At 41.6% G+C, this 17,318-nt stretch overlaps 1 protein-coding gene across 5 annotated transcripts in view; it reads left to right on the forward strand.

The window, feature by feature from the left end:
* LOC139590792 (sodium channel protein type 5 subunit alpha-like) overlaps nt 1-17,318 on the forward strand; it is a 218,195-nt gene that overhangs the window by 83,507 nt on the left and 117,370 nt on the right. For all 5 annotated transcript variants that reach the window (XM_071428529.1, XM_071428526.1, XM_071428525.1 and 2 more), the window contains 3 exons: nt 9,424-9,565; nt 11,202-11,399; nt 15,208-15,381. In XM_071428529.1, the coding sequence (XP_071284630.1) occupies nt 9,424-9,565; nt 11,202-11,399; nt 15,208-15,381 (514 nt within the window). The remainder of the gene's footprint in view (nt 1-9,423; nt 9,566-11,201; nt 11,400-15,207; nt 15,382-17,318) is intronic.

Genomic DNA, 17,318 nt, shown 5'->3' on the forward strand with positions numbered 1-17,318 from the left:
TCATTTTGTTTATCCGACTGCATTTTCCCCCTTGATGTGTTGCAAGAAGTTGTTTTGTGCTTACAAGGAACAGAGTACAATAGAAACAAGAAGTAACTTTTGGAGAAGAGAGAAAATCAAATGATTGTGATCAAAGATATTCTTTGGCTCAAAATGACACCTGCTTGGTGTTTCACAACAAGCACATTCAGAAAACTACACTGATAGAAAAATTATTTGCTCTGTGTGACAGATTGGTCAGACTGGGAGCAGTGCTAACAGTAAGGCTCTCTTAACAACAACAACAAAAAAAAATCCAAAGAAAAATGTAGTGTATTTGCAGTTGTTGATGGTTTTAGATGCATTTGGAGGTTAAATTTAGTAGTTCTTTTGGATGTTGCTGCACTGGGATATACACAAATTGTTTCTCTTTGCAATTTCAGCATCTTCTATTTTATTTGTTTAACATAAATGGAGAAAGCTCAGATAGTCTGATTTTTAAAAAGGATTACAAATTCTATACATTTGCTTTTCAATTTAATCCCCAGTACATATCTTATCCAATGTTGAACACCTTGTTTCAGCCTCAAGGAAGGTGCAGTAAAGATCCAGTGCAATGTTCAAATAATTGGGAGACCTTAGGTGGGAGCAGAAGGTGAGAACTGCTCTTTCCTTAGTGAAATCAAGTCCTGGCATCAAGTGGAGCATGATTTTGTCAGGGCTGCAGAGCAGCAGGCAACAGTAGGCACCACCCCATACTTCCTATAAAAATTAATATTTATATACACACATCCTATATGTCTGCCCTCCTGGTCCCCCCTCCAGATCCAAGGAGGCATCCTGCTGGAGCACACCACCGCCAGAGCAGGTTCCAGTGTGTGGAACACATCCCTGTCAGGCCACACCAACCCTCCCAGGCAATTCCAGCTCTTGGTGGCATTTACCCACTCACTCTGGTGAGGTGACAGCACTGCAGAGTCCCCTTCTTCTCCACAGAGTAAAGACTTTCATGGGGGCTGGAGCAGTGTGGAATTATCTGTCTGTGAGAAAGGAAGATGCATTTCAGCTCTAAAGCATTTTCACTTTCATCCTGCTGGAATTTCACAGGGATGTTTGTCTGCTGTGCTTTGGCTGCTGTTTTTATTTCCCCTCCTGCCTGAAGGTTTGGATGAGCAATAGAAACAGCAAGGAAATTTGTCCATTAGGAGAAAGAGACAAGATGTTGTCAATGTACAAGTAAACAAACAGACACGAAAGAGAAACTTAAATTCTTTCTTTTCACTTTTTCATTTGCAATTACAACAAGGAGCTAGCTTTTCAGAAAAGTGTGCATGTTTTAAGTTAGTTGTACCCCCTTTGGATCAGACTGCTTAATTTTTTTTTGCCCTTACACATGATATGTCCTGTGTATTCAGCTCGTGGGCAGCAATAGTCTACAAAATCATCCTGACAATGAAAGCACATTTGCATCATGTCTGTACTGATATTACCAAAAAAAACTAGTGAACAGGAAGGAAAAAGCAGCCAGTAAATCTACTTCAGGAACAAGAAAGCACCTTTGGCAACTGCATCCTAGTAATTGTTGCTATAGAAACTTTAGCTACCTTTATTCTTACTATGACCTTGATTTTTCTTAACAGGATACATTAAAATAATGTACACTGTGGGGCAAGATTCTCTGTGATTTGGTGAATTCTGTCACTGAGCTCATTGCATATAAGGAATGACCGTGTGCTGTAGTGCTCCTCAAAGTCTTCCTGTCAGTCCCAACTCTTTCTAAGGCATTATCAGAAAAAACAAAAACAAAAACAACCAAACAAACATTTGTTTTCTTCTGTGTTGTGGCATTTTACTAAGGGAATTAATACCCCCATGTAAAATTGCAGCAGATGCCTGTTTTCATGGTCTCCATGAGCACCAAAAGCAGAGTTTTTGTGGCAGTTTCTCTCCACCACCCTCCTGCCAGCGCGCTCGTTACACGTACAGCGATGCAGCACTTTGATCTCTCTGAGCTGTAGTAACATTCCTTTACCTTTATGCATCCTCCAGGCAGTGATTTAAAGCCCCTTGTAAAGGCTTATCACACTCCTGAAGGGTAGAGAAGAAACATGCTCCGTGCTGAGGAGCAGAGCTGCTATCGGCTGCTTCCACCAGTGCTACTGCAGCTCTCACCCAGAACTTGGCAAGGGAGAGCCTGGAAAAATGTCAAAGAGCCAGAACATGTCAAACAGCATCCAGCAACACAGCCCCAGCTGCACCAGAAACTGGGGAGCTGCACCAGGGCAGGGTGCACACAGTTGAGTCTGTTATTCTGCTGCTGGCAATTAGGACCATTGCAGCTCTAAGTTGACTTAACTCATATCTGTGTTAATATTATTATTGCTGTTGTTGTTGTTATTAATTGTTTTCTACAAGAAAGTCCTAGATTCAGGCCATATTGTGCTGGATGCTGGACAAATAGGGTGAGAAGAACTCTCTTGGCTTGGAGGTTTGGCATTTCAGAGGTGCAGTCCATGGATGAGTGGGGCAGAGGTGTTGCACATAGACACTCCTGAGGAGCAACAGCAAGACATGAAATTTGAATTTGCTTCACTTAATCAGAGAGAACTTTTTTGTTGCTTTTCATTTTGTTTATCCAGCTGCGTTTTCCCCCTTGATGTACTGCGAGAATTTGTTTTGTGCTTACAAGGAACAGAGTACAATAGAAACAAGAGAGAAAATCTTCAGTTCAGGAGAAAATCCTGGTTGGAAGTCATGTCAGGACAACCCAGTTTTGTCAGGCAGGTCATGGTGTCTCAGTGTTTAACTTGCTGCAGGAATGGGTCCATTCCAGGAAATGGACCCATAGGAGCTTTGGCATGTGCCTAATGGGATTGGTGTGTGCATTACCCTAACCAAATGCAGCCTGATGTGGTACAGCTGGTCTCACAGGTGGGAGAGCCTGTAAAGGCTGCTTGAGTGAAGAAGGGAACACAATTTCCAAATGTGTCCTCTTCAAATGTCACCAAAGCAAGGGTGTTTTGGCAATAACTGTGTTGCTTAAACTACTAGAACTAAAAAGGTAATTACATCCCAGATTATCAAGCAATACTAGTGAATTTGTTTCAAACCTTCAGGCTCTGCAGCACACCTTAAATGTATTTACCTAGATCCTGATGTAAATCACATAAGCTTTTCCATTTACTCTGAGCTGGTTACAGTGACAGGAAAGTGAGGATGGTCTGCTCATGGTGAGAAAACCTCAACAAGCAGAAAGCAAGTGTGACACCTCAAAGGTGCTACAGGGGCCATGGGCATGACTTGAGAAGAGATACAGGTTCAGGAACAATAATAACAGTCCCCATTCCTAGGGATCAGCAGTGTGTTTGGAAGATCATGTCTCTGGTCAAACAGCAGCAGTAGGGATTAAATCCAAATCCACTCAGTTCTTAAGGAGGGGTAATATTACCTCTTAGTCAAAGCTGTAATAAGCTCATCAGCCACATGAGAGGAGCAGACTTACTAGAGGCTACAGCCTTCATTAGGCACTAATCCACTATTATGTTTATGATGATAAATTATTGCCCTACATTTTGTTTGGTGGGTTAGACAGAAGCTCCACTGTCTGGCCACTGGATTGAGTCAGAAGAAACAGGATCCTGCTCGCCTGGCAGCAGTGTGGTGCCTGAGGAAGGTAGGCTGCAGGAGAGGGAGTTGTGCCCCTCTGCGCAAAGCGCTCAGGCTGAACCCAGGGCTTCTCCATCTGCCTGAGCCAGCAGCCAGGGGGGGAGGCTGAAACCTTCCCTGGATTCCAGTCAGCAGCATGCACAGGTCAGTGGGTGCTCTGAGCCTCTGAGCAGGCCTGATCATGGGCACCTTCTTCTCTCTTCTGCTCCAGCCCCAACTCTTGGTTGATGTCGCTCTTTACTCTGAGCATTTCTTCTCTTCTTTGTCATCATCGCTTTTTTCCCTCCATTTCCCTGCAGCATATGGTTCAATTTGCTTGCACTTCCTTCATTTCAGACAATTGGTACCCCTTCTCTTGCTTTTAAAAATGTCATTCAAATTCTCTCTGTCCATTTGGATGCTTGGAGTGAGAGCTGCGGGGAGCTCCTGGTCAGACTTATCCAAGACAAAGCATGGCACTGCAAGTCAGATTTTGGCTTTTAGATGCTAATTAGTGGGGAATTGTAAGTCAGACACTCTAACCATGATTAGTCTTTAATATTACAAAACAAGAAAGAGCAGAGGAAGGAGAAAAACCTGTGACTTTCAAGCACATCAAGCACCCACTGACATCAATGGCTTTGGCTGAAGTGCTGCTGGCTTTTGGCCCCTTTCTCCTACATGCCCAGTTACCCTTACAACATTCATTTTTTAAAATATTTTCCTGTTTTAGAATGGGTAGTTTGATTTTTTTGGGTAAGAGTAAATGTTAGTCTAAGGATCTCTAAGCCACAGTATGATCTTCTATTTTGACCACTGTGTCCTCCCTCAGAGTCCAGGGAAAGGAGAAAATATGGTAAGTGCAGGGAAAAATACTCAAGTCAGTGGTCTAAAGGAAATCTAAGCCTCTCTTTTTGTGGTCTGTGGACTTTAGCAGGATGAGGCAGGTTGAGGAAGACTCTACTGTGCACATCAACCAGCCATGGAGGCCATGGGCATTGTCTGTCCTTCAAAGGCTGCCAGGCTTTCAAACCCCACCTTGGGGGTTCCATTTTCAGCCACCAGGGTGATTCCCATTCCCCAGGATTTAGCCACGTGTCAAAGACATCAGCTATAAACTTTTCAGCTTGATTTCTGCATTCTTAGGCTTAAGGTGTGACCTAAGCAGGGACACTAAGGGACTTTTACCAAAATAGGTGTTTGTTTTTTTAATTTTTGCTGTATCTGTGGTATGTGCTTCACTGCTTCTGTAGTGAGCAAGCCAGAGTGTCCCTTTGCAACCTGAACCCAAGGAAAATGCAGCCCCCACCTCACAGATGTCACTGATGTTGGCTCCTGGTAGCACATGGAAAACCCTCCCTGTGTTTTCAGGATCTGGATGTTACAATCCAGTGCACGGATGTTTTACAAATCTTCCTTTATTGCCCAACCCTATTGGCCACTGTAGCCTGGATCAGCAGGTTGCTTGGCTTGCCTAGATTAAACTCTTGAGACAGAGCATTTTGTAATTATGCCCCTCAGCTACAGCTCTCTGGCATTCCCAGCCTGTGTTATTTAAACCAAAGCTGTTTCTTATGTCCTTTAATTTCCTGTACCAATGCCAGCTTGCAGTGGTGATTACAGCCTGATGGATAGGTAGGTAGGCTGCTGCTTTTAACTTTTCTGAATCAATGACACTAATTTTATTGTGATCAATTGAACAGCATCCTGTGACACTCCTGTGGAGGATGGTATATTTATGTAGCTTGTTTTTGTTGCCCATCCCTGTGCATCAGAGGAGAGTACAAACCTCTCAAATGCTTCCCTGAGGTAAAAGAAGCTGAAGAGTTTGCTAAAAAATTCAGAGGGGGTAAGCTTAATGTCATACATGGAGGAAGGTTCAGTAAAATCTTGAGGTTCCTTAAAAAAATCCTCAAAGGAAATGGTGTCAATTGCAGAATAATATTCTCATGTGAGAGCCTTACACCTAAATTTCTGTAGTGTTTTTCTGGGAAGCAGCATTTTGTTTTCCTCTCAGTGTTTTTAACACATTCCCATACCCTGTGGGTTATCTCTCTGTTGGTCACAAAAGAGGGTGAGTAGGAATAAGGAGTTGACAAGTATGAAATTCTGTCTCAAGGGTCTAGTTAGGCCATAATAAGGCTGTAAGCTAACATTAACAGCATTTTTGGGCTGGGGTTCATGCTTTTCATGCTGCAGCACCTTGTTTGAATGCTCTTAAAGCTGAAAAAAAAATATTAGAGAAGTGTGTTTTCCAGGTTTCAGCTGGGATGGAGTTAATTTTCTTCCTCATGGCTGCTACAGTGCTGTGTTTTGGATTTAGGATCAGAATGATGTTGGTAACACATCGATGCTTTCAGTTGCTGCTAAGAAGTGCTTCCACTAAGTGAAAGACTTCACAGCTCCTCATGCTCGGCCAGTGACGAGGCTGGGGGGCACAAGGAGCTGGGGGGGACACAGGACAGCTGAGCCCAACTGGCCAAGGGGATATTCCAGACCCTACACTCAGTATACAAACAGTGGGGGAAAGCTGGCTGGGGACACTGCTTGGGAAATGGCTGGGCAGTGGTCAGCAAGGGGTGAGCAGCTGCACTGAGCATCACTTGTGTAGTTCAATTCTTTTATTGTTGTAATTATTAATGTTGTTATTATTTTCTTCCTTTTCTACCCTATTAAGCTGTCTTTATCTCAGCACATGAGGTTTCTCATTGTTACTCACCCAGTTTTGTCCCCCATCCCACTGGGGCTGGGGTGAGTGAGCAGCTCTCTTGGGTTCAGCTCCAGCTGGGGTTAAACCATTCCCTGTGGAGTGAGACAGTGGGAAATGACCCATGAGGACAGAACTAAAAATTTAAAAATTGTATTATGTGTGTGTAATGCTAATTGTATTATAAACATAAAATATTCCTCTGAGGTGCTACTGCTCACTTTCACAGTCAGAGGGGTTACATTTCCATGTCCTACAGATTCCCAAGCAAAGTGCTTCGAGCACTTGCTCAAAAATTCTTCTTCATCAAAAATTTCCCTAGAAAGCAGCATTGGCAGAGACCTGAGTGACTTTTTATCCTCTAATACATGCTCAGAAATTCCTATGAAAATTCATCCCAATGTCCCCTTTCTCCCAGGCTGTTGTTCAAAAGGGTGAAGAAATTAAGAGGAAATTTTCCCTACTAATTGAGATTCAGAGGAAAAGCTCACCCTTCTCAATAATTTATATTAATGGCAAAATTTCCATTTTGCCTAAGATTTTAGGTAACTTATTCTAGAAGAAGCCCGATTTCCAAATGACTGCCCTGCCTAGGCTGAAGTCCACCATTAAAGTAACCACCAGCAAAGTTTCTCTCAGCTGCATTGGGTTGTTTTAGCCATTAGTAATAATGTTAAAATAAGAACAATGAGACCAGACCAATGGAGTCACTCAGGATTTCTCTTTAGGGAGAGATCAAGGAAAGGATTCTGCACCTCTGGACACGATCACAAAGTTTCCAACCACACCCAGTGTGTGAGAGAAAAGTAATTTTCCCATGGCAGAAATAATCAGCCTTACAGAAATGTTCATGTCTTGTGCAGACAGGATGTCTTGCAGCCAGCAAAGGGAATTTCCTTCTCAGGAGCCTGGAGAATCCATTTCTCAGAGCTCCTGAGCAGCTGAGTGGCACATCACGGGCAGTGAAGGCTCTTTGCTGCAGCAGATCAGAGGCAGAAATCTCACATCTCTGCAGCAGAGTGACAGCAGATGCTGCCTTTGGGAGAGAGGAGGTTTAGTGGAAATTCTGCCTCAAAAAAGGACATGGGTGTACAAGCGACATTCATTGTGCATCTGCATATTTTAGGGGGGGGAAATGTGAGATTTCTGCATTTTAGTATCTCCTAACTCAGTAATGTTACTGGATTTTTTTATTGGAATGTGGCTCTTATTAGGAAAAAATAGGTAGTTAAAGTAGGAAAGATCTAGAAGGAGGCATTTCTAGACTGGCAGGGAAAAGATTTGGAGTGACTCTTTTTCTTTCTTTGTTGATATAATTGCTATTATCTGCATTCTCAACTGGTATAAGCTAACTTGGCTCTACCTAAGGTGACAGAATCACTTATTATACCCCCACTTGTGTGTAACATTTAATTCACTAAACATCAGCTGTTCATTTTTTATTGCTTTTTCTGAAAACTACTGTAAACAAGGATCTGCACACATTTTGCAATGCTTCAGCACTCCTTTTATCAGCGTTCAAAGCAGACTTACTTTAAAATTTGTGATTCACTGCTGATATTAAATTAAGATTCTAAAAGTGCTGTTGAATGTCTAATGGTGGTGGCAGACAACATAGATTTGTATAAAAACATATTCTCATTTTGACATGCAATAGAGGTTGTTATCCTGTGCTGTAAAATTTATTTTATATCTGTATAAAAATTATAGTTTTTAAAGAAAAAGAACACTGGTTTTCACACTGACACAGACTCTGCTTTCTCCGGGATCAATTTTTTTTTTCTGGAATCCTAAAAATTAGTTTGCTTTATTTGTATTTCTGCTTTGCATTTCAATTTCTGGCAATATTCTGCTTTTGTAAGAAAGTAGCAGTGATTGAGAAACTCTAACATATTTTTCTGGGAGAAAAATGAAGCTTAAAGCTATACAATCTACATGACTGGCCACATGTCCAAAATCCCTCATGTTCCAACCATCCCCAGTTATGGCAGCTGGAATTTGCAGGGAATTGTGCCAGGTTTATCTGTATCTGAAGGATTAGGAGAACAGGGAGAGCTGGTGTAACTGCACATTCTGCTGGGATCTGCTTCTCCAGATATTAGATGGTTCTCACCTAAAAAATTCCCAAATACCATAAGCTCCAGGGCACTTGATCTCATATTTTCTTCCTATGACACATGCAGAAGAAAGCCTTTGCATATTTCTATGTCTTCAGTTTCTAATGGGTCATACCTTATTTTTTGGAGAGTGGCTTCTGATGTGCAAGAGCTGTGGGGGTTTTTGGCTTATCTGTTCTGAGAGAGAGGCTGGAACAACCCAGGATCTTTTCCACCTTGTGTTTCACTTGATGATGCAGTTCAGTGCTTACACAGTACCACTGAGAGCACTTTTTATCTCTTCTGGCATATGGGGCTAGAAAATTACTTGTAAGGAGCCTCAAAGGTTAATGAGAGCCAGCGAAATTCATGCTATCTGCATGCTATTTAATACAGTAATCCACAAGACACACAAGGAAAGCAGTTCCTGGCAGAAATAGCAAAAATGTCATGACCCCAGACTGTGGCGGTGAGTGGAACAAAGGGCTGGGTTTCTTAGATTAAACATTTAATCCTTTTGGGGGTGACTGAGGTCAGGCAGAGGGAGCAATCAGGAAGGTGCTCCCATAGCACAGGCTGGGGGTGCCCAGCCAGTGTCAGACTGTGTAACCAAAAGAGCAGGCTCACCATCACAGTATCACCTGCTACTGTAACTGGAGACACCAGGTTTTTGATTCTTAATTAGGAATAAGTGCCGGGAGAAATCATATATAGGCACCTAATTCCAGTCTATTCGAAATTTTTGAATGCCAGGTGATTATTTGCCATTGCAGCTCGTGCTATGGTTTTTATTTTCCTGTTTATGCTTTCAAAGGAAAAATAAGGTTGCCAAGACCTTGGATATTGTGAAGTAGCATCACCTGTTTAGTAAAGGAGCTTACCATGGATGACCTGTGCTCTTAACCAAGGGCATTGGATGTGTTTCCCTGGAAATCAGTTTCTCCATGTTAGAGCCATCTAAGATGCATCTCACAGATTGTATTTGATGTTTTGCAGCACGTGCCCTGAGGGATATATATGTCTGAAGGCTGGGGAAAATCCTGACCATGGTTACACAAGCTTTGATACTTTTGGCTGGGCCTTTCTCTCCTTGTTCCGTCTTATGACTCAAGATTACTGGGAACGTCTTTACCAACAGGTATGAGGTCATTTTATTACTGTTAAAAATAAAAATAAAGACATCATTTTGTTACAGTGGCATATAAAACAGTTAAAGACAAGAAAGAATTGCTGGTTGTTAGGTAAACTGTGCTTTGTCTATGTTCTAGAGAAGGATAGTCAGATGTTCTGGAGAAGGACAATCAGTTCTAATAATTAATTAATTTTCTTAAGAGGGATGATGCCTGAAGACATTAGGCTGGGTGTTTGGGGAAATTGAGAAGAAGTGGTACTGAGAGAAAGACTCTAATTCACCTGAGTCTAAATGAAGTTCACCACTTAAGGAAGATCGTCACATCACCACTTGCTGATTTTTTGGTGGATGGTGTAACACAAGTTAATCTTTTGAGTCCAGCCCAAGAAAAGGCCAGAGAAGCACCTGTGTTCTTGTGATATCTGATTTTGCAAGGCATGGTGATTAACACAAATTCAGAAAATGGCAAAAGTCCATGATGCATTTCAGTTGTCTCTGCTGCAAGCTCTTCACCATGGACACTCAACTCACAGTCACATGCAAGGTGGTCTCTGAGTAAATGCTCCTTCCAGCATGCACTTCCTGAAATGTGTGCAAACCCCAAAGAACTACACATGCCAGTTTGGTACTGAATTACATTCTCTGTCCATGAAGCCACTGACAATTTGCTGCTGCATCTCAAACCTACCAAAACTGGAAGGTGATTATATGGAAATCAGGGTCGGGGGGATAACTTTGACAGAACAGCTCTGAAGGTACTGAGGTAAACATAGCTGAAGATTTGGGGGATTTCAGCTTCACATACAGCCAGTTGTGCAATTTCACTTCAGGAAAATGTAAAGCAATGAATCTGAAGATTCTTTAAACAGTTGCATTCACTTGCTTGGCAAAGAGCTACGTGTACAACTCTGGAAGACAGAAACTGTCATGGCAAATAAGGATGAACATCAATCCATTTTATTATTTGACCTTATACTATCACACAGAGTGTTTTGTCAGTAGTATCAACTCTCTGAGCATGGGACATATCTGTTACATATCTGTTACACATAAGCTGTCCCCCTAAATTCAAGCTATGCCAATTAATCTGGTGAAGAACCAGGGGATACATTCAACAGAGCCCAAGGTTTGGTTCTTCTCATCCTGACACAGATGTCTCAATGATATTTGGTTGAGTTGCACCCTAACATGTATTTTTCTCCCTGAAAAAGGACCTGGATTATAGACATCTGAAAGGATCCAACACGAATCCCACTTGGATGGTTTCAACACACTAGACAAAACCAGATTGGACTGTGGGGGAATTTTTCACTGCAACTGGCTCTAATATCTATTCTAAAAGAAAACCAGCAAAGATATTTGATACAGGAGGAAAGCATTGAAAGCATTATTCTTTTAGAAATTAATTCACTGCAAAGCACACAATTTTTGATTAAGGTATAAAAATTTATTGGTGAGGAGATTATTTCCTTGTGTGTGGTTGTCATTTCTCATCAAAGCCTTTCTGTTTGAACTATTTAACAAAGGCTGAACTCAATTATATTATAAATCTAATTTTAAAAGAAACCCCTTCTTTTCTTTATTTGTTTTTTCTTTTTAAAAACACGATAAAGCAGTGTTAATTTTGCTTTTGCACGTACAGACTCTCAGATCTGCTGGGAAGATCTACATGCTTTTTTTCATGCTGGTCATCTTTCTGGGCTCGTTTTACCTGATCAACCTGATTCTGGCTGTTGTGGCCATGGCATATGAGGAGCAGAACCAAGCCACTATTGCTGAAACAGAGGAGAAGGAAAGGAAGTTTCGGGAAGCCATGGAGATGTTGAAGAAAGAGCAGGAGGTCAGTGAACAATGTGACATGATTAGCCTTGGGTGACTTGAACAAATGTTACCTTGGGATTCATGTCCTCTTTATTTTACATTTGTGTGATAACCAAAGTAAGAGTTTGCTTGAAAGCATTTTAGTGTTTATTGTACTGGACGAAGTTATTGCAATTTTTTTATTTTGTGTAAGAAAAAATATAGTTCTCCCTGTTAGGAGTGGGGCCATTTGGGGTTTACATAGCCAGAACTGTACTGGTTTAACCATGCCACATATGCCAGCAGAGAAAATTATTATAGTTTGGCATGTGAGATGTTTTAATGATGGCAAAATGACATCTGCATTTGAGCACAACCCAGCTGTTTTGGTAGCTCAGCAAGAGCCCCAGCTGAACCTCCTTCCACCACCCCTTTAGCACACATTATTTTCTTCACTGTCTTGCTCCACCTGCTGTAAATATCCAATTTTTTTGATAACAAAGGTAAAGATGTAGATTAACCTCTTTGAAGCACATACAGCTTCATTCCTGGAAAAGTAAACAGGCAGACCTTGAGGTTAAGAGCTGCAAATTATGCCAAGGGTATGGATTTAATGTTATGTCATAAATTTAAACAAACCAGGGAGGCCAAATGGTAGACGTAGCCTTATAGCCTTAATAACAGTATTTAATTTGCATGTGGTTTGTGTGGGGTAGAAAGCTTTTATTAAACAGCAGAAAAGAACATTTTAGGCGCTGTGAACAAGAAGACAATAAGAAAATTAGTCTGAAATAACACGTAGCACTGTAGTTCAGAGAAATAAATCCTTGAAACACAATATAAACTAATATACATAATTTTCTTTTGGGTACATATGGCTTCAGGGCCTAATCCAAAGCCCATTTAAATCCTTGGAAAGAAAATAGAAAATGCAATTCACTCTTGACAAAGTGCTAGTAGTGGCTTATGAATCATTTAAGTCCTTTTAAAGATCCTCTTTGATAGTTTAAGTAATAGGTAAATGCAATTTAGTCCATATACAGCCACTTTGAACAGAGTAACTCTGCCATAACCTAAGGGAACAAGCTGAGCTCCAGCTCGTACCTATTTTGTACAAATTTTCATGTGTATTGACTCCAGCTGAGCTCTTCCTAATAACAGTCAACTTTGGTAGCCCCAACTATAATTAAAGATATTTAAGAATTTCATTTTGAAAGCTTTGATTTCAATTAAGCCTCTGTGTACACAAAGAAAAGGAACATTAAGCCCAGAAAGCATAATGTGTCAAAAAACAAAGCTGCCCCTGAAAAACTGAATTTTTCCCATTTGTTTATGTGCTTTATAATAGAGTCTTTTCTTCAGCCAGCCATTTCTCATCTTCCCTGTGCCCTGTTCAGTGCAAAGGGTGGACAGTACATGACTCGAGAGCAGCTCTTTGCTTTCTCATCATTTGTTTTGTTGCCTTAGGGCAGCTTGAGCAGAACTTCCCAGCTCAGGCAGTCAAAGCCTGCTTGGAAGAGGAAGGGACTAATGTCCTCCAAGGTTTTTCAGGGCCTCTTGCCACTGCTCAGACTCCATGTGCTTCAAAAATGCTCCTTTGTATTTGCAATATTCCTGGAGTATTATCCTAGTTTAATGGGAAGGAAGTTCAGGAGTGGAGTGATTTGGGTCCATGATGTTCACTAATGAAGTCCAGTAATTCTGCAAATCAACTCCTGGCATCTCAAAGTAGACATTTGGAAGAAGAGGCTCAGGAAAGGGAGTTGGGTGGCTGCACCATGGAGCTTTCAGATGTCCTGCTGAGATATCTCACTCCAGTTAGAGCTACTCGATTTTAATCTGGTTCTCCAAACCTCGATCAAGATTTTAGTTTTGACTTTCTCACTGTACCACTAAGGTCTTGCCTCAAGAGCTCTCTTTTGCATAATCCTCATATCAGGGCTCATGTGAACTAAGCTTTCCTCCCATCCTTCAGCCATCACATGTCCTTGCCAGGTATGCCTGGTCCCACACACCTTTCCTGCCCCTGGAGTTGTTGCAGTGGGTTATGCCCTGCAGTGCCTGAGGAACAGGACATGGTCCAGCCACAGGAACCCAAACAGAACAGGTAGATAGGCAGGACATGGGGACATCCTCAAGCCCAGGCTGGACTGAGGAAACTGGTAAGGAGTCCCTGCTCATGGCAGGGGGGTTGGATGGACTCTAAGCTCCCTTCCAACACAAGCTGTACTGTGATTCTATGGTCCTCCATGCCATGAGGAATAATTCACTATAAATCCTTTTTCAATATCTGAGAGAGGTATTGAGCACAGAAACAATTCAAGCAATAGGTAAAAAAATGATAAGAAACTAAAAATTAGCTTATTTTGCAGTATGAGTGCAGCATGCTTAGTAGCACAACCTGCAATATTTTCTAGATCAACAAAATATGACAGCAATCAAAAAGGAAAACCAAAACTGTTCAGGCCAGCTTTTATAATGTTCAGTATAAAGAGAGCAGAAATATAATTGATAGACCTGCTTGGGGACTATCAGTCAATTTATACAATTGGTCTAATACATTCCTAAATCTGAGCTTAACACCAAAAGACTTGCCAAATCTTTATGAAGAGAAAGCACTTCAGCATAGCAATTAAATCAATTGACTCAAAAAAACCAAGCAACAAACCAACCAAAACAACCTAGACCAGTGTCTGAGCCCTCCTTCTCTCTGCTCTAAGCAGCTTGCTTATGAAAGATATTTCCCACAGGAATTAAGTTTTGTTGTGCTCTCAGCTTGATAGAGCTACCGCTACTCCTTGAAATACATGATTGATTCTTTACACGGCTGTTAAGTGCCTTCACTTTCCTTGGACTGATGCCTGTGGGAGGAAGGGAGTATTTTGCAGTGGAGAGATGATTGCCTGTTTGATTCTAGTGGCTTACAGACAATAGCACTGAGGATTCATCTGTTTCTCCTGTTCTGGGGAACCGGGAGAGGCTTTTTTTAACAATACGCTCTCTTCAGATGTTTCAGCTGGGGGCTCTGCGTTGGGCTGGTCTCCAGGCCACTGATGTGGCCACCACTGGCTCTCCAGCACCTCCAAACCTGATCCTTGTGCCCAGAGTCCCCTCACTCCTCCTGCCTGTGCTGGGGACAGGGCCCCAGCTCCTATCAATCCTTCCTCCTGGCTGCTCATTTTCTCCCAGGGCTGTGATTTTGGTGCCCAGGCTTTGGAATTGGGCTTCTGCAGGGCTCCCAGCAGCTGGTGTGTTATCAGCCTGCTCCTGCAGAGATCCCAGCAGATAGCCAGCACAGCATGGAAGCAGGTGGCACAGCAAAGGCCACCTTATCTCCAGTTAAGCCCATAGCTCTTCCTTTGCATCTCTGGTCGCAGCTGCCTGCGCTGTGATTGGGATAAGTGTTTACAGAAATGTGCCAGCTGAGCTGCCTGCTGCTCCTGGCATCCCTCTGTGGAGGGAGGGAAAATCCCAGCAGCCAGCTGGGCTGCCCTCCTGTCCAGCCTTTCAAGGGGCTGAGGTCCAGGGGGACTTTAATCTGAGGTTCCCCAGTTGGAGATTTTTTCTTTGCCTGGCACCAGAAGCGTTAGTCCAGAGATGTGTGCAGGTGTGTGCACACAGGCTGTTCCTTCATGACATGTCAAACAGTCTTGTGTGGGAGATCCACATAAAAACCACCCTTTTATGCAGCCATTCCTAAGTTTTATGATTACTTATCCCCAGAAATTTTTAATGTCTCTCCTATACAACCTTAAAATTTAAAATGAAAAGTAATTTCTGAGCTGTAGTGGTTTTCACTGATACCCTGAAATAACAATATTTATACCTTCTACAATCTTCTGATTTAGGCACTAGCAGCTAAAGGAATTGATTCAATGTCACTCAGCTCATTGGAAATGTCACCTAAAAGTGCAAAAGAAAGAAGAAATAAGAGGAAGAAAAAGAAATCTTTGGGGGGAGATGAGTACGGGGAAGACCAAAGGAATCCCAAGTGTGACTATGATGATGGTCAAAGGAGGATGGTAAGCCATGGTCTGAAACATCACTTGTTCCACACTGTACTTTCCTGGACAGGCCAGGCTCTGAGCAAGGCAATTTAAACTGAAACTTTTAGAAGAAACAGGTATTTAATATCTTAAATGATATTAACATAGCAGATACAGCATACAGTCTGTGCTAGAACAGTGGAAGGAAACATATTACCGCTTTATTTTTTAAATGAATTTAAAATGCCCATTAAACATTTTTAGAAACCTGTTTTTTTCAATTTGTTTCCTTTTTTTTGCCTCAAGATTACCCTCAATCTGGTTTATTTTCTTTCATTCATCTGATTATATCTATCCTATCCCTACTAGAGATAAAAAAATATCTTAGTGGAAACCTACAAGGCTTAAAAATAAAAGAGAGGAGGAGAAAAGGAGGAAACTTGTCTCTGAGGGCTTTTTAAATATTATACAAAGACATTATTAACATTTTTATATTCTTTTGCTAGTTGCCTCCAAGTCAAAACTTTGTGGCACTTGTTTCTACTTTCTATTGCAGGGAAGGAAAACAGAGTGACAGTGTTATTAAATAAGGTTTTATGTAAATGTTCCTGACATGCATGAATATGAATCTGCCCATGCTGTATGTATCAAGGGATCATAAATAGCTCCAGATAATTTGTCTTTGTTTAACTGAGGGCAAAGTTTAAATCAGTTTGTTTTGTTGTTTTGAGTAGCCATGTAATGGGCTAAGTCCTTCTCTATTTTGTTGTCAGTGAATTTAGGGATACTTGGCAGCCATAAAAAGCTCATAAAAAACGTGTAAGTGGTGTAAGTAAATGTGACCAATTAATGACTCCCCAGCTCACAAAATTTACCCAGAGCTGGATTTCTGTAGATGACATGCATTTTTTAATCCAATTGTTTGTGTTGCTGTCTCATTGGTCAAGAGGGTTGTGTAACAAATTGCACCTTTTCTAAACCCAGAATTGCTCTTTAGCTTCATTCTGGATGGGTTCCAGGACACCACGTGCCAGAAGCACCGTAGATTGGAGCTGTGCATTTTCAGTTTATTTCTCAGATTAATGTTCCTTGTTTTCACTTTTCGCCCCTGGATGTCATATATGCATGAGAAGCATGGGAGACACATTTCAAAGCTTATAGTAAATCTTCTCTGCAAGGCTGTGTCTGGCATGGTTGGAGGGAATAAGGCTGAGTCATCATTCAGATGCTATCTTAGCAGCTGGAAGTGTGTTGCCATCAGAAATCAGTCTCAATGACTGTGCCATGGAAACCCAGGCATGGATTTCTGACCAGCTGAAATTTGGTAGCAATCCAAAAGGGTTGTTTTTAGTTAGAAAGAGCCTGGGTTTTGTACTCCTCCATGTACCAGTGTCACTGAATAGCATCATTACATAACTCAGTGGTGTAAGCTACAGCACAGAATGAAATCAGGCTTCATTTGATTTGTCTGGTTTGTGGGTGCTGTGGCAATCTGACCTCTCTTCATAGATACTTGGCTCATGGGAAAGTTCTGAAGAAGCTGGAAATTCTGTGCAGGCATAAATTCAAAAATATGCTCTGCCTAAATGCTCTTACTCCAGTAATTTCCTCTTTAGAGAGAAGAGAAAGGGATAGCCTTGAATTCCTCACACATTTTCTGAAGATCCTTTTTGCTCTGCCGGATTTTAGGTGTGTTTAGTCCTTGGCTACATCTTGCTGATGCTCTGGCAGAGTTGCAGTCTCACTAACTGACGTCAGAGTGGATCATCAAGGCTGATATTTAAGTGAGGGAGATTGCTGTGTACTGAGGTTACCTAGCCCTTAAGCAGCCATGTGCATTGAGATAATCATTTTACAAACTAATAAACCATATCCCTCTTCTTGCTCTTGGTTTGTTTTTTGGTTGTTTTTTTTTTCTTTTTCTTTTATCACCTTCTTCCGTCGTATTCTGCTTCTTCTTCTTCCCTCTTCTT

The sequence above is a fragment of the Agelaius tricolor genome, unplaced genomic scaffold, assembly GCF_023055355.1.
Source record: "Agelaius tricolor isolate 1412-34295 unplaced genomic scaffold, bAgeTri1.0.p SCAF_6, whole genome shotgun sequence".
NCBI lineage: Eukaryota > Metazoa > Chordata > Aves > Passeriformes > Icteridae > Agelaius > Agelaius tricolor.